Source organism: Thunnus maccoyii, chromosome 3, assembly GCF_910596095.1.
Source record: "Thunnus maccoyii chromosome 3, fThuMac1.1, whole genome shotgun sequence".
Classification (NCBI taxonomy): domain Eukaryota; kingdom Metazoa; phylum Chordata; class Actinopteri; order Scombriformes; family Scombridae; genus Thunnus; species Thunnus maccoyii.
The window spans coordinates 34,925,545-34,952,528 of record NC_056535.1 but is presented as its reverse complement, the minus strand read 5'-3'; the positions used below and the strand labels follow the sequence as shown (position 1 = coordinate 34,952,528).

The 26,984-nt window shown below is 39.1% G+C and overlaps 1 protein-coding gene and 1 long non-coding RNA gene across 2 annotated transcripts in view; both read left to right on the top strand.

Annotated features, from left to right (window-relative positions):
* Nucleotides 1-26,533, top strand: part of pcbp4 (poly(rC) binding protein 4) — a 182,866-nt gene extending 156,333 nt beyond the window's left edge. The window contains exons 14-15 of the mRNA XM_042406383.1: nucleotides 5,810-5,979; nucleotides 20,323-26,533. Coding sequence (XP_042262317.1) covers nucleotides 5,810-5,979; nucleotides 20,323-20,755 — 603 coding nt within the window. The 3' untranslated portion in view covers nucleotides 20,756-26,533. The remainder of the gene's footprint in view (nucleotides 1-5,809; nucleotides 5,980-20,322) is intronic.
* Nucleotides 10,411-12,369, top strand: LOC121894066. Its single transcript, XR_006095476.1, has 3 exons — nucleotides 10,411-10,633; nucleotides 11,025-11,154; nucleotides 12,284-12,369. It is a non-coding gene; the product is annotated as an uncharacterized LOC121894066 (long non-coding RNA).
* Nucleotides 26,534-26,984: the final 451 nt, after the last annotated feature.

Below are 26,984 nucleotides of genomic sequence, written 5' to 3'. Positions count from 1 at the left end.
TAAACCTGCAGCTCAGAGAAACCAGCCTGAACCAGGTGAAGTTCTGTTTGCTCTTCCAATCGAGCACATGTATTACGAACTAGGCAGTATGTCTGGACGAAGGTTCAATGCAATGAGCAACAGTATCTCAAGTAGTCCTTTAACATAATCTACAACATATCTTCTCCCACTCAAAACCAGTTCAACTAACAGGGAAAAAGTCTGAGGGCGTCTGGTGGACTGGTGGAGGGACCTAGAGCCAGTTAAAATCCTTAAAATTACATCTACTCCTTCTCCCTCATTAAAAAATCCAGGATCTATGAATGCAAATATATTTCATATCAGAGGTTTTCCTGCTGGACACAAGATGTTTCCTGCTTCACTATAAAGTCCATTCTCAGTGTTTGTGCACTGGAGGCTTCAAGTTTCCACATCACACTTGTGTAAGTTAAATATCGGACCATGATTTGCTCCAAACTGCTCATAGACCCGTCTTTTAAAATCAGATTTTCAATGAACACAGAGAAACTTTCCACTTTCAGCTGACAAATGTGAAAACTGTCCTCTAGTGTCAAACTCTGCACATAACATCATTCTGCACAGCGAAGCTCAAACTTCCAATTGAAGGAACAAGGAGAAAAACATATTTTTGAGTGAAGGGGACATTAAATCCTTTAAATGCAGTGTAGAAGAAGCAGTTTTATGTTTTGTCAGAGAAATTTAACACCTTGCGTCTGATCCTGATCCTTAAATTTCCTCACATCTGTTTTGTTGTTATCAAGTTTCCGTCTCATGAGAGCACAGATGAGAAAATAATGTTGCATTAGCACATTTGTTTTTATATGCAGTTTATTTTCAAATAAGACCTTGACAGCCAGGACACACGGTACAGCATCACGCCTGCCTGCCAGCATGTGTTTGGCTTTTAGAGACATATTCACGGTCTGAAATGACACTGAGATAAGCAGAGTAGCTATCTGTCCATTGTTACCGTGACACCTACTCTGTGACTGTTATGGCACACACAGTAAGCTCATGGCAGGCAGTTGAGTCAGAGTTCACCACCTGTTGCTATTCCACATTCTTAGACGGGCACGAACGGTTAACAAGAAGAATGAATGGATGGATGGAGAGGCTGAAAAATAAACCACACAAATAGAAACAAGGGTGTAGGTTTGGCTTCTTAAGAGGGAGGGTACAGAGAAGCTAAAAAAATGAGTTTATGAACATTGTTATATTAAGTTTTGGAGCCAGGACCTTCAAAATAAGAAGTGCAGGATTGTTGCCTCAGACCCAAGCTAACGCTAGCTCCCTGGGAACACCGAGCACTGCATACTGGAGCTAACATTAGCTACTTTAGCTAAATTGTGCTAACAAGGCAGGTGTTATAATCAAGTAACATTAAACTTAATGAAATATTGTGACAACAGTCCAACTCAGTGCGAGTCCCAGAGCCAGGGACAGCAGCAGGTGAGCCAACTGTCAATCACAGAGGCAGCCATGACAGGTCTGTGACAGGAGGCCATCCAGATCCTTGGCAGATCCCCACTGGGTCCTTGGCTGTAATCAGATCCCCCAGATGACGTAATGAACGTGGCTCCGACTCATAATGCCCTTAAGCACCCATGTGTGGAAACCAGTTGCAATGCTTTATCTGTCCACGCGGAGGAGCAATGATTACGCCTGTAGCGCCGCTGGACAACATTGACCCAGTGAGCCTGAAATCAGCTGTTCTGATATCTGATGTGTATGAGGGAGATCGCTTCTCACACAGAGCATACTCTTAGTGAAGCACTTGTTATTGTCATGAGGTCATGAAAATATTATGCTGAAACTTTTTGTAAAACATTGAAACAGATATTTTATTGAGCGAGCGAGACGGCCATAAGATTCATTATTGAGCAGAGCTGAGATGAAAGCAATACGGATGGGAAATGAATGATATACAGTAACAAATAACGGCTATGATCTGCTGTTAACAAAGCATATAATTTATAGTCATAGAGTAGTGACTTTGCTTTGTTCCAGCAATGATTTGCTGCGTGCAAATGTTGCAGCCAAGGACTCAGGCTGATGCAGGACTGTTGTGCAACAAGCAATGTCTTTATTTATGCTTTTAACAATGAAAATAAAGCAATATATGCTCGCTGTTACAGTCCTGCAGCACACTTTCTCTGCTGCTAAAACCATTGTCTTCTTCTCTTGGCTACAACGGACAACAACAAAGTTTTCTTCTTCTCCTTCACAACTCGCTTTTTCCGACTCAACAGCATAACCTGGTGGCGGGAACCAGACAGCGCATCCACAAACAATACTGAATGAAAAACAAACTCACTAACACTGTATCCTGGAAAGACATTTATGATTATCTACATCGCCTGCAGACATGAACTTTTATGCAGTTTAAATTTAACCCGTTAGATGAATTAAATTCTGCAAATTAACCTGTTAAACTCAACTGATTTAACAGTAGGGAATTCCCTCGTTAACAATGATGAAATATCTTACTGATATCACACAAACACAATAGGAGAATAATGTGGTCATACAAAATGTAAACAGGAAAGTAAGATAAAAATAATCTGTTTTAATTTACTTGTTGTTTCTCACATTCAACATTTATACACATTGTTCAGTCTATAAAATCTTCTTATTAAGCCATTTTAGTCTACGAGGGTTAATTTAGGGTATTTGAATAGTAGAGAGGTGACAATGTGTATATCATTTGACTGAAGAAAAATTTCACAAGTTTAGGGTCAGTGTTAGGGTTATGGTTATGGTTAGGGTTAGGGTTAGGGTGTTAGGGTTAGGGTTATGGTTAGGGTTAGGGTTAGGGCGTTAGGGTTAGGGTTAGGGTTAGGGCATTAGGGTTAGGGGATTTGGAATCCAGGGGTGGAACGAAAATATTGTAAAGTAGGGTTCAGACAAATTAAACATTCACCCTTGATTAATAGCAGGAGTTTTTTATTTATCTGTTTTGTCAGACTCTTTAACAAGTTAATATTAGGGTTTGGAGGAACATCAGACAGCATATTTCCTGAGCATTATTCACAGATTACTTTTCTCAACTCAGTTTTCTTTCATGTACTTGTTATCTTGAGGTTCTTTGCGTTCGGTGTTTCCTTCTTAAACTCCACAACAGCAAAATATGAGCAGAAAACATTTTATTCACATGGTCAACTGTAAAGAAAACATGAAAACACAACCATCACAATTCAGCATCTGTACTCGGAGAGGAGCTGCGTGTTTCTTTATGGGTTGTTAATTTGTTCATACTGTGGCATTAATCAACATTTATATAGAATAATGAATTCTTCAGTGCATGAAATCTCCTTCTTATTAAGTCATTTTTAGTCTGTAATTGAGCCCTTAAATTCTTATTTTCTTTTTTTTAAGTGCATTAAATTTTTACCTTTTTATTAATTTTATTACATTTAATGAAGCATTGATGTACAGTACTACTTTTACCTCATTAATGGTTCTGAGCGCCATCTCATGGTGACACCCTGCTATTGAATGAATAGGCGTGTTTACAGTGGAAACTAGATACGCCCAGGAAGAGGAGGGGGTGGGAGGGGGTTGACTGGAAACCGGCTGGCAGGCAACTGGGAGCGGCAATGCTGAGTGTGTTGTACTGTATAAGTCTTCAAATCTGATTAATGTGGCAATAATTTCCAAAATGACCACCAGTGCACTTATTAGAGATTGAGACCATAATGACTCGTTGAAATCAATGATTGACTCAGTATTTCCAGAAAGAAGTTGAGGCTTTTTGAATGTCAGTTGAGAGCAGCTAGCGGCCGTCAATGGCACTTTATGGTACTTCATCCTCAAGACGTGGTGGTTACTGCTGTCACTGCTGGATTTTAATGCACTCAGAGGCGTTTCTAGTATTTTGTCCAGCTCCTTTATATCAGTTGAGGCAGGTAAATATCAGCACATTATCTTGTTTTGCCAAATCATGCGTCCATCATAATTTAGCATACTATAAAGACTTTAAAAGTGCACCAACAGTGAGCCAAATGCACAATACCAGGACGTGGAACTGACGAAACTAAATGGAGTGCAGCATGTTATTAATGTTACTACAGCAGCTCCACTGGTTCAGTTTATACTCATGACGAGAGCGACTCAGCCTGTGGAAACAGTATTATGATATCTTCTGTGGCTCTGGAGGAAGTTTTGGTAAGTCTGGGATAAAAACTCCTCTGTTTCTCAGGTTGAACTTAAAGCACGGCTGAAGGGTCAGCTGCTCCATCACTTTGTCCCAGACGGATGAATCCTATTAACTCTGGTGATCCTCTTGACTTTTGCTATAGTGCCACCAGCAGGTTGACATTTTTGTCTCGACAAGTATTAAATGAATTTCCATGAAAGTTTGGTTTATGACCAAACACCTACAGAACTAATGGCAGCCCATCACTCAATAAACCGTCTTTTTGGGAGAATCTCCTCATTGTGTGGCCGTTTTTTTGGGGTTCTTGAGATGTTTTTGCCTAAAAGCAGATGGCTGGTGATTTTCTCTGTTTCTATGTTGTCCAAAAAACTATTAAAAACATGTCAAAGAGCCACACAATGCAGTACGAAGTCAAGAGGTTGTAATATGCAGCACAACAAGCTGGTGAAGCTGTGAACAGAACTACGTTCCCGCACATGCTCAGTGGCGTCTGCCTTACACAGAACTACTCTCCAGGGACTGAAATCGCTGTTATCAGGTTTTGGATAGTAGATCAGTTCATTGTTGGTTTGGATCCAAACATGAGATTTGCTGACAAGAAGAAAAATATAGAAAATCAACAGACATATCTGCGTAGCTGCAGTACAAACAAACTGAAGTGAACAATTTAAAAGACATCTACATTTACCAGTCAGCGAGGGTCTAATGAAGTGAAGGACCCAGTATTTTTGGAGCTTGACTCCCTGAGACTGATAAACTCTGCTTCTCACTGACTTCCCCAGTAACACTTCTCCCAGTCCCAGACCCCCCCCCCCCCCCCCCCCCCCACAAAACCAGTATGAGCTCCACAGTTAAACTACACTGTTGTTTTACTTTATTATATATTTAATCATCACACCATTGCACTACCTGTGTCCTGCAGCCTTCTGCTGCTATTACTTGGTATTTTAATACTTAAGTAATTTTTAAAAACTTATTATACTTGTATTTATTATTTATAGTTTTCTTATTATTATTGTTTGATATTATGGTGTAACATGTGTTGTTTTTTGTTTTTTATATATCTTATTATATCTCGGACTCATGTGAATTTCATTCCTTTACATGTTCAGTGTGTTGGAATGACAATAAAACCTTGAAATCTTAAAAGTCGGGATATCTCTGACAGATTTTGACAGATTTTGTGGAAGTGTAATACTAAATGACTGGAGTATCTCTACACTTGTGCTTCTCCTGCTATGACATTTCAAAATGTCTTTTCTATTTGTGTATTTGTAGTTTCAGCAGGTGTGTTACATGTTGTCTCCTGTAAATGAAAATAAATGAATGAATGCATTTGGTTTTAATTTGTTTTTTTTGTTCTTTTTAGAAACATGTAGTTGAAAGATTGTTTTTATTGTTTATATATGATTTTTAATAGAATGTTAAGTAATTTTTTGACATGTGTGTTGATAAAATACACGTATAGACTGGTGTAGAAACATTCACGGTTGTTAAAATCAAACTTCCTGCAGCGAGGAGCCTTCCTGTGCCAAGAACATTTATGAAAAAAAAAAAGTCTTGTCACACTGAGATACCCAAAACGCTGCAGTTCACATTTTACCTTTTTAACACTCTCTAATCCTAATCCTCTCTGTCTCATCCTCCTCACAGCTGATTGGCTCAATCATCGGTCGCCAGGGCACCAAGATAAACGAGATCCGGCAGGTATCGGGGGCTCAGATCAAGATCGGCAGTCAGATAGACAGCACCAGTGATCGACACGTCACCATTACCGGCACGCCGATAGCCATCAACCTGGCTCAGTACTTAATCACTTCCTGGTAAGCGTCCAAAGGAAAAGGAAGTATCTGGAGTAATACTGTACTTTAATGGCCATTAAAGATCCACACCAGACATGTTTGAAGGTTTATGAAAATACATTACAATATAAGTAGACCCTTTGGAGGGCCCCGACCCCTAGGTTGGGAACCACTGGACTAAACTAGCTAACTGTATATAAAGTAGTGTAAACTAGCTCCACCTCCAGCAGCTACAACAGTAACATGCTGCTCTAACACTGATGCTTCACTATTAATAATCTAATGATGTCATATATAATAATATATCAGTCAGAGGGACCAAACCACTACTTTTACTGCAATACTTTAACTACATCAAGCTCATAATACTTATGTACTTTTACTGCAATACTTTAACTACACCACTAAACCACTACTGTAGGAGGATTTTTCATACAGGACTTTTACTTTTAATGGAGTGTTTTTACATTGCTGTATTGGTAGTTCTACTTAAAGACATACTATGCAGGATTTGTCGGTTGGTGGTCCCTCCTCAGCTCATAATCCTGCGTAGTCTGCCTTTTAAAATGATAAGTAAAGTAAAGGATCTTTTGAGAACAAGGCTGAAAAATCTGGAAATTCTGCCATTTTTGCTTTTCTAGTAATTCTTTTCTTTTACTGTGACTCTTTTATAACGAACACAGAGTCGAGACCACAGATAAAACAACACCGTCAAGCTTTTCTTCCCTAAATTATGATGTTCAGTCATTTCATTTCGCCTGAGAAAACCGGACTAATTCAACTTTTGAGAGTGTTGGAGTCTATTTCTACCTCATATTACTGATCAGCATGATGCAGTCTGCAGTTTTTCTACTTAATTATTTAATAAGTCACTTTAACAGATCACCTGAGAATGAACATTTTGGCTACACAACCACACAAACAGACCTACAGCTCTGGTCTATTCTGTTATAACATCATCTGACAGCCATTAACTCCAGTTTATAGATAGATAGATAGATAGATAGATAGACAGATTGACAGATAGATAGATAGATAGATAGATAGATAGATAGATAGATAAAAATTCAAGTTGCAATGACTAAAAGTAATGATGCAAAACTGTGGTACTATACAATAAGAACAGTATTTACACAGAACACCACAAGATAAATAGATAAATGAAAAGAAAAAGAATAAATCAACCTGAGATGTTAGAAAAATGTGCAGATTTACAGAAACTGTGCATAAAATCCTGATATGGATAAACAACATGTATAGACAGAGAATGCGGTTATTACCATGTGGACAAAGAAGAACGATGTAAAATATAAATAAATGTACAGACACAAGTTTAACAGATTAACAGATTAAAGCAAGAGGTTGTCAATGAGCAGGAAGTGTCATTATACACAGTATATAAAATGGAAATAATGCAGAAAGTGCAAAATATCTTCCTACTGAAATCATAAGTTTTTATATCACGACCTACAAAAAGTGTTTTTTTTAACATTACTACTAAAGCCAAAGGTTATGTCTGATTTCTCTGCTTTTTTGTGAATATCAGATAAAAAACAAGACTTTTTATTTTTGTATAAATAAGAATGTTTGACATAAAATGCAAAGGGCAGCAAAGACAACTTACCCGGGGTTTTTTTTTTTTTTTTTTTTAATCCGTTAGTGGGTTAAGTGGAGTGCCATTATACCACAAACACTCTTTGCACAGCTCATGCATCATAAAGTACATCTGTAGGATGTGCCGCACGAGAATCATTACATGATAAAAAAGAAATGAAGCTCCGCACGTCAGTTCCTGCGTCTCTCAGCCGTTTAATCAGGTTCACGATATGAGAGACGCGACATACAGACTGCCGGGCAGGTTTAATACCAGTTACCACCATGAATATGCAAATTCATGATTGGATTCGGGATGAAATTGATGTTTCACTTACCACTCTTCCTGACAGCAGCGGGGAGAATAGGTTGGGCAGATCACACACACACTTGTACTAACACACACACACACACATGTTGGGACGGGTCAGCCTCATTCAGTCTGAAATGTCAGGTCAGAGGAGGTGAAGTACCCACAACAAATCCGCTTTTTTTCCCCCCATTATATTTATTTTAATCAGTCAACGGACAGATAAGACTCTCCGTCTCCTGTCTGACGTCTCTCACCGTCTGACTGCAAACATCAGATAAATAAATGACATCACTGTGTGAGAACATCTGCATGATTTTAGTAACTTTTCATGAACTCACAAGTAGTAGTGTAATCTCCACATGCTAAAACATTTATTATTCATGCAGAGAGAGGCTGTTACATGTTCATGTGTAGCTGTTTTACTGTAAAAATTTGTGCTGCAAGAACCTCTGCAGGCTGTTAGTTTTATATTTGTCACCACTGACTGTGCAACACAGTGCAGGAAACATTTTTCTCCTCAGTAGAGAGAACAAAACTCTAAAGAATAAGAAAATAAGATCATTAACTGCCACTTTAGTAAGAAGTGGAGTTGGCATAGTAAAGCATTTATTAAACTAGAATCAGTCGGTCATATTCCATCAAACTACCACTGATATTATTTTGTCTCTGTCTTTCTGGTGTTTGCAGTATTTTTTTCTTTTAAAGGGAACATTGTAAGCTTTTTGTGATTTTCTGTCATTTTCATACTGTTGCAGAAATAGAAATGCTAGTAGAAATGCTGCCTGTAAGACAGCTCAGGTTTCAGCCTTTTTCTACTTTCCTGGTGAGATGACATCATATGTTTATGTCTATAAACATCCATCTGTTCTGTAATCGTTTTGCTGAGGTTGTTCACTCTCATATTTCAGATCTGATTCAGCTCCAACATGCACACATTTTGAGTAAAGAAGGAGAAAAAGAAATGAAATCCTGCTACTATAGTTTGTTTACGTAGCCTCCGGAGGCGGAGGAAGCTTCTTGAAGCTGACCAATCAGAACAGAGTGGGCTCATCAGGAGGCGGGGCCTTAAAGAGACAGGAGCTAAAACGGCCTGTTTCAGACAGAGGCTGAACTGAGGGGCTGCATAAAGGACCAGTAGAAGATAAATAAGGAGTTTTTAACTGTAAATCATACAAATATATTCCAGTAGAGCTCCAGAATATAAATATAGATCTGAATATGTGCAGAATATGTGTCCTTTAATGAGCAAAATATGGACACACACACTAAAATCAGCCTTAAAGTCCCAACTGAAGGGAAGTCAGAGTGTCTTTAGAATATTTGAGCGGTGTACAGTTACAAAAGGGATTTAAATCAAATCCGTCGCATTTGATTGGACCACTAAAAAAGTGGGCGGGGCTTAGAGTTTAGTGCAATACTTCAGACCAGTAATAAAAAAATCATCCAGAGTAGGCTCTCATCACCACGACCCTTTTTAGGGGAAAACAATCCCGCGTCCTGCTTAGACAGGAACTGCATAAACACTTTAAACAAACGGGTTTAAATTAATAACCAACAATAAATCCAAAAAGGCTCATCTCCGATTTGTTCCCCTGCCATGTCCTAAAAAAAGATCCTGATAGAAGGGCTTTACGGCTCCAAGCTATACGAAGGGAAGACAACAGGAAGCTATGAGAGCCTGCATCTTCACGCACTTATGTTTGTGGAAAACATTTCATATCAGGTAAGAGCTGACTTAGCTAACGCTACGTCTGATTAACAATTATATGCTATGAGCAGATAGCTAGCAACATTACATACTTTCCTCATGTTTAGATTACTGAGAGCACATCGCTATGTAAGGCTAACACGTTAATGCTAACCTTAGCTACCTTTGATGTATCAAGATTTCAGGCTTCCAAGGAAATGACAGACTTGTGCATATTTATTATGTAGATTTTTCCATAGAAAAGTAATTTTCATAGTCTTAAATGACAGGTTTGTATTATCAATCAAGGTTTATTTAAACATTGTCTTGCATGATGTTAACTAATACAGCCCATAATTGAACCGTTTCCTTTATTACAGAAAAAGTCTGCACTGTGCTGCATCCTCTCACCAGGCTCCAATCCAAGAGGAAATGTGTTTTATTCTTCAAAAACTATGACACAAAGTTCACAGCTTAGGCTACAGTCAGACATGTATTCATAAGTTCTACTGAAGAAATAATCATTAACTGTACACTGTATCAAATATCACAGTGACATTATAGGCCAGTTATGCATGTAACTGGGTAACATGAACGGCACGAAGCCTCGGCAGCTCATAATGTTTGATACAATGTGCGGTTTGCAACCGTTACATGAGTAGAACATACAAATGACACATGTTACTAGACTGTGGACTTACAATTTTGGAAAAGGATACATATCATGGTTTTTGAGGGCTTAACCACTTTCCCCACTTTATTGGTGAGAGGGTGCAATACAGTGTCTAGTTTCTCAGTGCTAAAAAGGTGAAATTATGGCGAGTCCACATCATGCCAGACAATGTAGACACAGAAAAAGTTACACACAAAAAAAGTTAATCCATCCGTCTTTATTTCACACAGGGTGAAGACTTACTTACACTATAAAAAATGGATAACGGTACTTCATTGCCTGTAGCTCCGCTGGAAGTATCACGTTCCTTTCAAAAGGTTGGGGTGGCAGAGCGTCAGATGTCAAGATCATCAGACAATCAGGATTCATATCTTCACTGGAGACCACCAACCACCAACCCAGACACCAGGTAATGTAGACTATTTATTGATCTAAACCTCGGAAAAGGAAAATGAGCTGCATGCTTCAACATAGCTGTACTGAATGTGTCTTTATTGAGCCAAACCTGATGAAGAGTCCGTAGGTGCAAAGACATCCGTTCATTTGTTGAGGCATATGACTGTGTACGCTCGTTTTCCTTTTTTAATGTGAATTTGTTGCCCAGCATTCGTCTACATGGTCTAAGCCCTCTCATTACTTTGCATAATGAATAGTATTAGACATTTATGCATGGTGTCCTGGGCTAGATTTGATTGAATTAAGTCCAAGTTTAGGACCACAGTCCTAAACAGAAATGCCCAGGATACTCTTTACGGATATTTAACAAATAATTAGGATTATGTTTTATTCATGTGTTCCAGATCTTGGACCGATCGGGGGTTTTACCCCTCAGGAGGACTTTGCTCTGTTAGGTGTCGGTCTAATTACCTCAGAGTTCACCAAAGGGAGGAAGCTGCTGTCGAAGAATCTCCAACGTTCTGATACGTATTGGTAAGTTTCAATCATCATAAATTATGAATCACAAGAATACAATTTCACTTGCATTCAAGTATTTTATGAATCTACCAAGTCAATATCTTGTTCATTGTATACTGAGCATATATTTATATATATATATATATATATATATAAATATGTCCCTTTTCTCTGCGGTGAAATGTTCACAAACAATAAGGGAGACCGACAACATTTCAGTAAAAAGTGCAATATTCTGAGTTTATTTGGCAACAAAAACAAACTAAAATAAATACCAAAGACTTTTTTATCATTTCTTGAACAAATTGAACATGAGAACCACAAATAAGTACAAGAAGATTTCATTTGTTAAGATTCTAAGTCACTGCTGTGGGTGATGAAGCCCTTTTCCAGGATCTTCACAAAATTTACAATAAAGGAAAAGATTTCTTTGCCATCAAGTCTCTAGTTCATGTTTTGACATTTTCAAGCAGTGTGGGAAAACAATAAAGTAAAAAAATGCAGCCAAACTATACAAACAGATTATTATTATTATCCACGAGTGCCAGTATCTTCTTCTACTATAGTATAGATATTAAGGGTGTGCCCGAATACAAATACGTTATTCAGTAAAGCACAAATAGTGGGGGTTTTTTTTACGAATATTTGTTTCATACAAATATTTCAAAAATTATTTGTTTTCAGGAAGAAAAATAAACCACATCAAATACCAGCGTGCAGGTCGGTTACATCACTATCTCAGTGTCTCTCCTCTGCTCCGCTGTGACGTCTATCAGCAGTTCTCAGTGAGGGGAGTCACATCCACCTGCTACATGACGCACATTTCCTAATTTGGACATCACTCCCAGAGTTGGGAGTGTTCCCCAGAGATAAAGCTGAACTACTGACACACGCTTCATGAACACTTATTGTAACACTTTAATTTTCTAAAATTAAAAGCGTAATAAAAACAAAAACAGGATTTTTAAGCCTCTTTCCACTTTTATTCAAATACAAATACAAATAATTTTGCTGCCTCAACAAATACAGATACAAATACAAATACTGGGCTCTCTGCACATCCCTAATAGATATTTTACCCAGCTCTAGTTGTAATAATTTCACAAACAAGTGGATGATTTTATTGATGTGCTTTTTCTCACAGAGCGTGCGATCGACGTCTTGAAGAACAGGTTTCACATCCTCGACGGCTCGCTTGCTGTGCAGTTTGTGAAGCGTCTGCGAGATGAAACGGGAAGCGAAGAGGAGGCAACAGTTGACAAAACTGTACATGTTTGTGCTGAGTTAGTCAATATGTCATCAAGTGTTGTGTTCAACCATGACAGTGTTGGGGGGATAAGAAATCATGAGGCACATTAAGGGAGATGCTGGATCACATATCAAAATCATAACGCTTCAAGGATAAGTTCAAGACAGAACTTGATTAAATTTTCACTGCAGAGTGCAGAAAATAAGAAGAGCATTTCATCAGGTTCACGGGTTGTTGTTTTTTTTGTGCACTTTGCAGTGAAAATGTTATGTTTAGTTTTATTTTGCTCAAACCAGCACCTCACTTAATCTGGATCTGGATCTGTTCTGTGCATTTGCTTTGCTTTACCTGCACAAATCTGCCTGTAAACTATATACTTCTAGGCATAAACTGTAACATATTTACTGAATCGGTGGCTTCTTAGTTCATATGTCTCGTATATCTACCTGCATCTACCGTAGAGCACTGCTCTCTCTGTAGATTCTGCTTCCATCTCCTGGAAACACAACAAATTAATTGTGATACAAGTTGTTTTAATTACCTGTCATGTAGTCATCATTTATAGTCTTTCTATGGGATCACACTGTTTAATGATAATAAGCACATATCTTATATTTCCCTCAAGAGAAAGGTTGTGTTTTGGTTTGATATCATACTAAAGTGTGTTCAGGGTGCTGAACATCAGGTGGATTATTCAACACTAGATTTCAGATACTTTGGCAGGTATCATAATATACATCAATATTTAAATTATTTTTTATGATTGTCTCATTAATTGCTTCCATATCGTCCAACTCTACATGAAGCCCAAATAAAGGAATGCATTAATTAGAATGTATTTAATAATAAATGTTTGTGTTTTTATCACAAATCCACTGTCTTCGCTCTGATTAGTGTTTAACTGTAAGTTGGTTTACCTCAAACCTCCTGATCCGTCCTGGTGACTGAGGCTCCAGTCAGCTGAGGGTATATATATGGTATCTACTGTCTTCAACATGAAATCCTCATTTCATGAGACATGGAAAGATGGTGCATTGCTGCAGGGGTCCAGGTTATGATATCAGCATAACCTGCATGACGGGTAAACATCTGCATCTGCACCTGTAAGACATTTATATGGTAATAGGTTGGGCTTTTTAAGTCTAGCTTGAAGAAGATGATTAAGATTGGCCCCTAAGCCATCCAAGGAAAAAAAGGCACCTGGCAGCATAAATGTCCATACTTACAAATTTACTCATGTTCATTTTATTTTAGTATTCAGTGTTGTGCTTTCAGATTGACATCTAGACATAATGGCAATTAATTGTCTACTTTTCACGTGCAAAAGGCAAAAATTTGTCTTTGGCTTGCACGTGCAAAGAATCTGCTATTAAAAGAGTACATTAAAACACATCATATCACATCCAGACAGGACACATTAAAGACACATTTACATAAAAACACAATAGAAGCTACATTAAAAGGAGCACTTGATGGTGAGGAGTGAATCAGGTTTAAATAAGCAGACATAAAGTGTTGTGTGCTGAGGTAGCAGGCTGGCTTCACAAAGTGGCTGTCCTTAATGATGAAGATATTTTATAGCAACAGGGACAAACAATTGTCTATAAATATTTTTCTTTGCACGGGGGACTTGTGTACCTTTTACCCTGAGGGCGGTAGCTGAAAGTGGTGATTTACAGGATGGCTGCGGTTGTCTAAGATTAGGCCACTTAAGCGTTGGACTGCTTTGCCATGATGATAGGACAGTTGGGTTTGCAGCCTGTAATTGTACTGCCAAGTTTACCTACTTTGGAAAGTTTTGTTTTGATTTTGACATTTAGGTGGTTGAACCAGGACACAATATTAAAAATAAGTATTGGATTGATACACACTGTTTACAGACTTCCTTAGTTTACGCAGCAGGAAGAGTAAACGCATGATCTGTGAGGGTAAAAGATTGGTCTAACACAGTCGGCAGGTAATTAAAGGAGCTCACTTGCTCCTCCTCATGGCCTGTAACCATAATTGGTTTAAATAGAGGGTTTGACAGTTTGTTCTTGTTAACATCTAGACACATTTCTTTTGTTTTTGTTACATTCAACAAAAGATGACTGTCCTCAAACCACTTTATGAGTTCTGTAACATAGTGTACACATTTAATGACCGTACATCGGTAAGACGTGCCACTAAACCTACAACTGAGTATAGTACGAGTGGTTCATCTTCAAGGGAAATAAAGTGTCCACATGTCCTCTTGTATCTTCTGTCTAGTTGGTGTAGTGATTGTTTTCATCACAAAACACCCCAACGTATGGCTTATCTTTACAGATTCTAAAGCCAGCCACTCTCAGGTCAATGTGGGTCTTGTAAACATACTCGGACACCGTTATGCAAGACGAGGTGTTGTAAGTTGCAGTGCACAGGCCGAGAGCGTATTTGTGGGTGTCTATGGCGTCCACCTCGTGGTCCTTGCCTGACTGGAGAGATGGAATTTTCAGTGGGTTGGCAGATGAGTGACTGCAGATATGATTTATAAGTGTGTGTGCAGTGGATCCGCCCCGACCCGATGCTGATGCCAAGCCTTACAGACAGCTCGGTCTTTTGTTTCCTCCTCCACTTGAGAGGCTCTCTCTCTTCTGTAAAGCCTTCTAAGTTGTTGAACTGGGGTTAGGGAATGAAAGCATCAGCATGGTTCTTGAAAGTGCTGAGGCCAATGAGAAGCTCCTTTGTTTTAGAGAGCGTTTGCAATACTGAGGTTTTCCTGTAAGGCCGAAGCTTTTTGGGATGGGTCTGTGGTTCCTGCCACTTCCTCACTCAATCGTTCATCATTGCCGGTTCAAGAGTTTTGGTTGAGACAGCATTCCAGGCACAGGCGATGCTAGTACATCTAACTCTGGTGTAACCCAGATGTACACAAGCTTAAACATGTGAGCAGCTTTCCCAAAGTCTGAAAAAAAAAGAATAATAACAGGTTTATTGGTCAAGTACATTGACACATACAAGGAATTTAACTTGGTGCTTGTTCACACAAATAAGACAAACATAAATCTACTATAATATTGATAGATATAGAGCCTACTTCTATACAGATAGAAGTAGGCTGAATAAAATAGTGATAGAGGTATTGTACAAATGCAGTGGGGCAAAGATCCCTGTCGATGCTGTACAGAATTTACAGTAATAGGAGAATAATCAAAAAATAGAATATCTGCAGGGGTGGAAAGAATGTCATTGCTGTAGACTAGAGGACATATAGAGTCTATACATAGTCTTTATTACAGCCTTGACTATAGCACAGGAGGATGCGGTGATGTGAGAGTTATTTACAGAATAAACAGAGGTAGAAAAATTGCAGGGCATCACAAGGAGCACACAATTGTTACCCACATCATCAGGCAGCTTGTTATTGGTGAGGTCTTACCCTGACATGCAGTCACAATGGGCTGCCAGGATTTTCCCATCACTTCTGACAGCAACCCAGCTGTTGTGAGGCTTCTGTGTGACCCTATAAGATGCCTGACCTGGGTCTTAACGACGGTACTGTCTGATCCTTCAGGTTTCAGATGATGGATCATCTGCAACCATCCGTCTGTGAAACATTTGTACGCTTCCAGGGATTTGTATTTTTTCATCTTGCTTGAAGTAATTTCACATAGACAAAGGCTACAGGAATCTATCTACTAGAGAGAGGGTCACACTCAGTCATATAACCTTTTTTAGATTATTTATTTCTGTTGATTAACAAGTGCATATAATTACCAATCAGAGTAGGGTTACATAGAAACACATCTACAATCACACAGCACACAGTCGAACTGATGTTAGGGCTAGCTGGAGGTGAAGAGTTTAACGAAATAAAAGGGCTTTGGACACAGTTGGGATGTAATTATTGAAGAGCAGGCAGAGAAGAGCACACTAACGAGAGGTCTTCTGGCCATTAAGGTAGGCTTGTGTGTTGATGGCTGCTCTGCTCATTTACCAGTGTGTGAAACGAGTCACCTGTGTTACTTGTTAACTTGAACCAACCGTCCTCCCTCCATGAGTGTTTAGCTGCTACCAAAGAGTGGATGACCCAAAATTTTCTCCATCTAAACCCTGACAAAACTGAAGTTCTTTTAATTGGTTGCTGCTACTCAGTTTATCGGTATCTCGGTATCGTCTTCGACCAGTATATGACGTTTGACCATCATGTTAATAAGCTCGTCCAATCCTGTTTTCTTTAGTTAAGAAATATTGCGAAAATAAGACCTATATTGCCCCCTACTGTTCTTGAATACACATTAATTTTCCCCCGGTTAGACTACTGTAACTCCCTTTACACCTGCCTCAGTCAGTCTTCTCTAAAACATCTACAGTTAATCCAAAATACAGCAGCTAGACTTCTTACCAGAACTAGCCGTAGGTCCCACATCACCCCTGTTCTTGCATCCCTCCATTGGCTTCCAGTACGATTCAGAATAAACTACAAGATCCTGATTACACATAAAGCACTCCATGACTTCGCCCTTAGCTACATTTCTGAGCTCCTTGTTCCCTGTTCCACCTCACGACCTCTCCTATCCTCAAATCTTGGCCTTCTATCTTCTACCGCAGATCAAAAGGTGACCGCACATTCGCATTCCCAGCCCCCCCAACTCTGTAGAATCATCTTCCACAATTCTGTTAGATCGGCTGAATCCTTGGACTGTTTTAAACGACGCCTCGAAACTCATTTATGCAGAATCAAGGTAGCTAATAATTTTGTAGGAATTCATAGCTTCCTGTAACCTACATTATATAAAGAATAGGTTATAGTGTTTCTTTGTAGGCTGCTAACAGTTACTGGTTGGGGCTCAGTTATAGGCTATGACGTAGCTAGGTGCTATTACTAGCTAGCTAGCTAGCTGGCCATTGATTGGGCTTATTACACCAGCTTGATGCTGGAAGACTGAAGGGACATGACTGAAGATGGATCAGATTAATCTTTTCGATGTATCTTGTGCGTTCTATGACTGGTTTTCTATTGTTGTTGTTTTGTAGTGCTATTTTACATTAAAGTCTATGGCGAGTGTTGTTTGTTTCCCCCCCCAAAAAAGGGGCGGGGACATGTTACAAGCCAAAGTGTCCAGATGTTTGCCGGTCGGAGCTACAGAGGACTGTTGGCTCCACACACACCTCCCTCACCTGTTGTTAGATCAGGAGGACGAGGGCGTGATGAATGAATCAGACCTCCGCCACAAAGTCACATTTGATTGGATGAACTGAAAGTGCAGGATGAGTCATCATGGGGATTTGGATGTAAAAATACACTATACTGATTTTTTTGACATATATTTGGCATAAAACAAGAGATAAATGAACAATTCACACAAGAACACAGGATTAAAACTGGGGAAATGTATTTTTCATTTCACTGGATCTTTAAAGAGACAGGAGCTAAAACAGCCTGTTTCAGACAGAGGCTTAACCGAGGGGCTGAATAAAGGGCCAGAATAAGATAAATAAGGAGTTTTTAATTGTAAATCATGACAAGATATTCTAGTAGAGCCCCAGAATATAAATATAGAGCTGAAAATGTGCAGAATATGTAATCCATTAACAGTATGAAGCATTATGCAGTGAGCTCTGTTGTTCAGTGTGTGTGTGTGTGTGTGTGTGTGTGTGTGTGTGTGTGTGTGTGTGTGTGTGTGATATTCCTGCTTGCCTACAGTATGTATGAACCTGCCAACCTGTGCAGATCAAACACAACTGCCATTATTCACGTCTATCGCTGCACATGATGCAAGTCTTCACCACAGGACATCATGGTGAAATACCGCTGCTGCAAAATCATGCAACAGTTCAAGTCGTGAGAGATTTTTTATTTTATTATCTTAACTCACGCGCATGTGTATCGGGAGGAGAACGGTGCGTTTGCTTCGTGCGGTTGTGGCAGTGCCAAAAATGGAGAATGACCGCTCTGATCTGAACGTGACTCTCTTTTATCTGCTGTTGATTATTCATGCCTTGCAGCACGCTCCCTCTGGACCTTCCTGTACAATCAGGGAACCTGTCAGATATACACACACACACACACACACACACACACACACACACACACACACACACACACACTTCCTCCACAGTGTGCAGAGAAGAAGGAAGAAGCCACAACTTGAGTGGATACAGTGAATGTTTCCATGCCAGTCAATGCTTGATGCATTTAATATGGCTGCAGCAGAATGTTTAATTAAAATAATCTTCAGTTCTACACAACTTTAAAATACACAAATACTAGACCAGACCATTAACTATTATTATATATATTTTAATATATCAGAGCGTAACTTTACTTGGATTGTCGGGGAAGAAATGCAGCGATGCACATGGCAGGACGCATGCAAGCAGGCAGTAGAGTTACATTTACAGCGAGCGGAGTCGTTCACGCTGCTGCCTCCACCACTGCAGGCTCTTCTCCACGTTTCATCACAGACACTGGTCCATAATAAAAAAAAACCTGCTTAAAGCACAACAAGTTGCATGTCTTTAATTAGCAGACGTTTGCACACACGGAGCTCTGCAAAATCACAAATCAACTGTCATGTATGTTGGGGGGGGGGTTGTCATGTCTCTGTAGTATTTCACATCTGTTCTCCTGTTCAACATCTGTCAAGATATACTGTAGCTAATAATGTGATTCAGGCAGGTCTGTAACATGTTTAGATTAAAGGACAGTTCACAATTTTGAAAACAGTCAGGAACCCAAACACTGAAACGTTTTTCTTACTGTAATCATTCCTCCTCCTCATACTGACCATTAATAGATCCCTTCATAATCCACAGTCCTCCTTCTGTGCAAAAAATGTATTTAAAAGTTTATCTGAAGCTAATATGAAGTTTCAGCGTCCAAATGAGTCAAATCAAGTAGATATCTTTCAACGTTACAGTCTTTTTAGTGCTAAAGTTCCTCTTTTTGTTATTATACTTCCACCTGCAGCTCAACAGGGAAACACTGTCTGAGGAAACACAAAGAGGGAATTTGATGCAGATATCCACTTGATATGACTAACTCAGACTGCTGAAGCTGAATATAAGCTTCACATGGACTTTTAAATGACTGTGTGGACACACTGTGGATTTTGGACCTGTCCTTTAATGTCTGAATCTCACCAGTAATGTTGTTTAGGTGTCATTGAATGCATCGATGCTGATGTTCTGTTTTTAGCCCACAGCTGGCTGCGTGTCAGATTCTTTCCTTTGAGTTTATTAAATACCTGCAGCGTCACACAGCAGCTGAAATGATAAGAGAAGCGCTGGTAATTAACACGGATCGTCTGGATGTAACAGTAATTAATGTTAAGTGTTTTTCCTGCACATCCGACAGGTCACACAGAAGTTTATGTAGTTTGTAATAAAGCCTGAACTCCTCTGTCCTGTCAAGTTTTCAGTTTATATATCCAATTTTTGCATTGATTATTGACAGAAAACTTGAATGTATCACATAAAGCTGACCTGGAGGTGGTAAGACTTTCTGGAAAAAGTTTTGTGCTACTTGTGTTCCTGTTTTCTGAAGCATCATCATCTCTGAGCTTCCATCCTAATATATATCTATAATGGTTTTGTTCCCTCCTCCCCTCCCAAGCCATCACCCCAACTTATACAGCACACCCCCCATCCGTACAGCGAACTCCCCTACAATAATCTGTTGCAACCTCCAGCAAAACACACCTGTCTTATGATTTTAGTTTTGTCAAACTTCCTTTGTTTCATTTTTTTTTACTCTCCAAAAGATCCTGTTTGTTTTTCGTTCGGGTTTAGTTTCCTTTTTTGGTTTTTTACTCTTGATTTCTTTAACATGTCTTTTATTTAACCCTCTAACCCTTCTCCATCCAAAACTCCCTCTCCCTTACCCGTCTCCTCCCCTTCCTCCACCCTCCGTCCCCCCCCCTCCCTTCCCTCCACCTCCTCTCCCTCCCCTCCTCCTCCTCCTCCTCCAGTTTAGAGACCGCCAAATCCACCGCCCAGTCCTCCTCCATGCCGTCTCCCGTTGACCTGACCATGAGCTTCACCCAGCCCGCCCCCCCTGCCTCCGCCTCGTCCTCCTCCTCCCCCCTGGCAGCGATGGGTGCCACACTGCCCCACGCTCCCATCCTGGGCGCTCCCTACGCCCTCCCCCTCTCCAGCCTCCTGGGAGTGAAATCCATCCCTTACCTGGCACTCTCCACCCCTCCCACCTCAGCAGCAGCAGCGGCGGCGGCGGCGGCGGCTATCGGGGCGCCCATGTTACCGGGCTCGGTAGCGACGGCGGCGACCGCGGGCGTTCCGGTTCAGGCTCACGCAGCGGCGGCTCTGGCGTCCTACACGGCCAAGATCTCGTCCTCGGCCAACGGGATGAAGAAGCCGGAGAGACAGAAGTTTGCACCGTACTGATGAAGCGGGAAAAGAAAGAATAATCACTGAGGTAGCTGCTGGGAAAGAGGCTGGTTTTTTAGACGGGAAGGGCAGTTTTATTTTCCGTCTTCTACTCTCTCTCTTTCTTTCTTCTTCCTCTGCCTCTCTTCCTTCTTCATCACTCAGAAATATTAAAGTGGGATCATTGGAAAATGTATGATTTCAGATGTGACTTAAGCCCACCACGTAATACCGTACTGACCTGAATATGAGACCACACCTGTTTTTGAAAAGAAAGAAAAAAAAAACGCTTTGAAGATACGACACACTTTCAACACTCGTCCTGTTGGGAAAGTTTCCCTGAGATACTATTAATCCCAGAAGAAGAGAGAAATTCTTCCATTAAAGCAGAACATAAATCTTCTGCAGTCAGAACATCATTTTCACTGTAATTTATTTCCTCTGCTGCAGATGATCAGAAACTCCTGCAGGACTGGAAGAAACTCACTAGCCTAGCAACATTAAGGCTACTAACAACCCATAATGCAACACTCTCTGTGTTCTGATCTAGACATCCCTCGTTGTTATATTCCTGCCAACACGGCAGCCGCACGCAGCAACAAACAGAGGCTGTAAATTCATGTGTTTCTAACTAAACCCGTCGTTTCCTCTGCAAAACTCACACAAACAATGATAATGAACTGCCAAAGTCTGTTAACTGAACTCTGTGTGACAGCAGATTACCGCGACTCTCGTCATATCTTTGCCTAATCAGAAAAGCAATGATGGGATTTTGTCAGATTTCCACGCTGATATATATCCGTCTAAGCTCCACATGGGAAAAATAAATTGAAGAACAAATAGAGGATGATGAATAATATTCTCCGTCTTGCTTTTTTTTGACCTTTTTTTACAGGATACAAACACCACATTCATGTCGTTTTTTTTTTCTTTTAGTGGCAATTTCAAAAACTTGTTTTGTTTGCCTGTCAAAGCCTTTGAAAGCCTGGCGAGTGTGACAAGAATGTTGTGCGACTGATAAAACACAAAAGAATATCTGTCTGATCGCTCATAATCCCGTAGTACTAATCATCAGGCAGCATGTGGGATATTTTTGACTTTTCATTTCTCAGTGGTGATTATAAAATGTGCAGACAATCTTGTACAGTAGCTTTGTAGGGGGGATGACATACAGCGAGCAGGAAGCTTTGTTTTGGTATTTTTTGCATCAAATCTTCACATTTCTGTGCAGATATTCATCGGTTTAATAAACAACTCAGGTTACAAGACTCCTCTCAACTTGCCCCTTGTAGATAAGAGTTCCTCAACACAGCCATAACTCAAAAAAGTCACAAATTACATGTCGTAGTTTTCATTAGTTTATAGAAAATTTGGGACTGACACAAACCCAGGGATGCTTTATGTCTCTGTGTTAATTCAGGGTATCAAATAGATCTTCTCTTACAGCAGGGAAATACACTCTGACACAAGCATAAAGGTCCTCACACTAAAGAGTTCAATCTCTCTGAAAACATCTGCCAGTCAGATGGTTATATGTTAGATTGTAGGTTGAGTTTAAGAATAATAATAATAATAATAATACTGATAAAATTGTTTTGTCTATTACAGTTACTTATCTATTTATTTAATTATTTAACTGTAGTTTAAATTTCTCTGCAAAAACTCTTCTATCAATTCGACTCGACTAGAGGCTGTTTATGTAAGTTCACACGTATGTTACATCAGTTTATTTTAACAGATATAACGGACGTCTACTGCGTCATGTTTAGCTGAGAAGGATTCATGTGTTATAACTGGGAGAGAACTGGTCTAAACCCTCCTGTAGTACATGTGGATATTCCAAATTTACAACTTAAGGAATTAAAGAAATGAATAAATTATATGTATTTTTGGGTTGATCAGGATCTGTTTCTTTATTCCATGAACATCATGGAATAAAGATGAATTAAGACGAGAAAGAAAGAGCTTTGTGGTTTAATAATAAAGAAAGTGCACGTAAAGTAATAAACTTTTCCCTCTGATAAATCAGGGAAAAAGTCCAGTTCAGCAGGTCAGTATCGTTTTCCAATAATCCCACTTTGGTTGTGTTTTATTGATGACTTGTTTTTGCCCTGATCGGAGTGACTGTTTGAGGGTCGGCGGGTGTTTGTAGCTACTGTACGATGATTCTGATATTTAAGGTTATTTGGGCCAGAAAGCCTGTAAAAGCCATAGAGACTATTCAGCTTTCCCCTCTTTCTCTCTTTATTCTATTGTATACTCTCATATTTATTGACTAATATGAAATATTCCCTCAGAGAGTTTATATCACTGGTCACTAACACTGAGCTGAACAACTCGGCTTTTGTATACAATGATGTCTACTTGTATATTTCCTTTCTGCTTCCTGTCTGTTATTTTTTCTTTATTTTTAGTATTTGTTGTAGAGTTTTTTTTTTTTAAAACCTACAACAGATTTAAAAAAAACGTAACAGTGTACTTGTTTTTGTTCACAATTTTAAATGTGTTGTTTAAATTATTTTTTAACTTATTAAGATGACTATTACATTTACAGTTTTAGAAATAAAAAAAAAACAAAATCTTTCTTTTTCCAACATGGCTGCAGGTAAATACTATAAAACTGTATTTTTTTTTTTCTGTTTTCTATTTAGTTGTGTGAACAAAATTAACTTTGTTTTTGTTTTTTTGGGGGGGAAAAAACGATCACTGTACCATTAATGCTAATAACCAGATGTTTTTTGTTAGATAGAAGAGTAGTGTTTTCACTTGTGAGCTCAAACTGGACATTTTACCACACACACTTTCTGACTGGGGACATGTGTTTGTAAAAGTCTGCGCTGCTTCTCAACTTTCAGCCTCCACAGAACTACAATAAAGTAGAACCAACACTTCCTGTCAACTTATATGAACCTAAAATCTGTTAAAGTTGGTATAAAAGAAAAGAAAAATCATATTTCCTGACATAAATGTAATTTTTATGTGGAAATATCTACAGCAAGGAGTTTTGGTAAAGTGAGTTTTGAAAGCCAGTTGTATCAGCATCTTGTTAAGTCATTCCTGGATCAGTAATATCGATCAATAATCCTGTCAGCTGTTAGCAGATACATCAGGGACACACTGTGTATCTGGCTTAAACACACTTCAACGCAAAATCATCTTTTCCTCGTAGACTAAAGGGACGATGCATCGCTCTTACTCACAATATAAAGGATGAAATCATCATTTTGTTGTGTAGCCTATAACAAAGTAAAACATCATAACTAGCTGATTAAAGATTTAAAGAGGATAAAAAAGGCATCGTTACACCGTAGACTGTAAATAATAATGGACATAGTCATTGGTTTGTGGACTCCTGCCTTGAAGCCTCGAGTTTGGCATTTTGACCGTCGCCATCCTGGATTTTTGGAGCCAGGAGTGACCGTATTTGGACGAGACGGTGGAGCTGACCCTAATGCTAACTGCTAGCTTGGTTAGCACGGCGCATTTGCAGTGTACAGTTAACTGTTATAATGCTAATTTGCGAAAAACGGCCTTAAAACCATTAAAACAAAATTAACTTACCCAAAAAACTGACCCTACCTGCTTGAGTTACACGTTAATGAGCTGACCCTAATGCTAGCTGCTAGCTGCTAGCTTGGTTAGCATGGTGCATTTGCAGTATGCAGTTAACTGTTATAATGCTAATTTGCGAAAAACGGCCTTAAAACCATTAAAACAAAACTAACTTACCCAAAAAACTAACCCTGCCTGCTTGAGTTACACGTTAATGAGCTGACCCTAATACTAGCTGCTAGCTGCTAGCTTGGTTAGCACGGTTCATTTGCAGTATGCAGTTAACTGTTATAATGCTAATTTTCACCAGCGAAAAAAAGGCCTTAAAACCATTAAAACAAAACTAACTTACTCCAAAAAACTGACCCTACCTGCTTGAGTTACACATTGATGAGATTTTTAACGAGGTTTTCCTACTTCTGGACCAGAATCTGGAAGTTCCGGTTTGACTTTGCCTCTCAATTTGAACATCATTAATTTATTTATTCATTTAGGAATTTTCAGTTCACGTAACTGTTGAATAACCTTTTTCCTGATGTTTCGATCTTATTTTCTAATAATGACTATTGATGAGATCTGAGTGATACTCATTTCTGTACTTCCAGGTCCACATTGCTTATAAAACTATGCCATTTCCTCATTATGCACTCAAAATCAATACTGTCAGTCACCACTCTCAGACTTTTAGACATAACAGTTGGATTATTGATCACCCTCACGGTGCTCCCTCCCTGCTGTATAATGGTGATTGATGGAGAATCAGATCAGGGTTGAGGTTAGTCTACTTATTGTAGTTCTGTGGCAGAGTTCTGTTCTCTTTTTATTTCTATTTTTTATTTTTTTTTATTTTTCCAACTAAACTGATGCTCAGCGTGGTTTACTGTCCTTGCCAGAGTGTCAGAGACTAATGCTGCATGTTTGCTTGGCCTCACTAACACACACACACACACACACACACACACATGTAAATACACACAAAAATGACAAATCAATTAGTGTAACGCACACGTATAGATACAGCCAATTCACACACACACACACACACACATACACACACAGGCCTTGGTCATTGCACTGACAGTGTGAACTAAAAGCAATACTAAACAGAGCGGATGAGTAGCTACACATCGCGGAGCAACAGCGGCAGGCAAATATACGTGTGTGTGTGTACTTTTCAACTGTAACAAACACATTAATATTTAACTTGGTGGGTTGTCGATGCATAGAGTTCTCTGGTCCTTTTTTGTTTGTTTTTAAAAACAATGATGATAATGTGGTATATCAAACAAGCTCACTTATTTTTATAAAGTCAGATAACCTTGTTGATGAACTGAATTGAACTGTGGACACCCGTGTTTAATCACGTCACTCATCCGTCCTCTCCACTGTCTTCACTGTTTTCTGTTTTCTGTTCTCTCTTTTTTCCGGTCTTTCGTCGTTCATGTGTCTTTTCATCCATTTGCATGAGTTTGACTTGAATTGATGTCTATGCAAAAACATCTCTGTGTGGTTCAGCTCAGTCACCCATGTGTGGAGTCACGTGGAGGCTGCGCTGGTGCTTGTGAAAGTGGGCTGAAGTAAAACGAAAGGGCTAAAAGGAGATTACGGGTCTGACTCACAATACATCTGCCCTGATGATCAATTCTGGTTTTGACACTTATTTTTATCAAAGACAATAGTACAGAACATCACTGCCAGGCACTGTGACATCCAGATCTCCAACATTGTATTTTAAGGACAGCAAATCTTTATGCAGCTTTACCTAATTTGCATTTAATCGTCCATGATTGGCAAAGCATACAGGATATAGAAGGTAAATGAGATGAAATAAAGAGTTAGTGTGAGAGAGAAAAACCACCTGTAACATTCCTTATTGTCCTCAAATTCAAACTTAGCCTCGTTATAACGTTAGAGTTTACTAAGTGCAAATTCATGAAATTAAAACCACACAAACTAGTTGTTAAGTAAAGTTGCTGCTAAATATTCAGAGCCGCTGGCTGCAGGTGGAACTGTTACGTTAGCTAGCTGAACGAACCAACTGACAAAGCTAACGTTGTTTTCATTATCAATTCATCTGCAGATTATATTCTTGATTATTTGTTAGAAATTAGTCAAGAATTATTGTTGTAATTTTCGAAGAGTAGAAGGTCTTCAGATTTCTTGCTTTGTGCGACCAACAATCCAAAAATCAAGAATGTTCAGTTTACTGTCACGTACGGCAAATAAAGCATCAAATCCTCACATGTGAGAAGCTGAAACTAGCTAATTTTTTTGATGTTTTTGCTTTAAAAAAATTACTAAAATGATTATTCAATTATCAAAATAGTTGCTCAACTACTTGATCAACTAATTGATTAATCAACTAGTCGTTGAAACAGATGTTTCCTAGCAACAGAATTACACATTACTAAAGTGTTTACTATTTAAGACATTTATTAAGTTTTAATGGTGTTTGAAACTAGTTAGTAGTTATTAAGAACTTAGGAAAGACTTTACGCACAAACTTAGTGATGGATTTATGAACAGCTGGTGTTATACAGTCCTGTCGGGTTAGCTAACTGAACGAACCAACTGACAACATTAAAGTTAGCGCGCTAATATCTGTTTAAATTGAAGAGTAAAAGAGGTAATATGTTAGCTTTGTCAGTTGGTTTATTCAGCTAGCTAACGCAACAGTTTCCACCTGTAGTCAGTC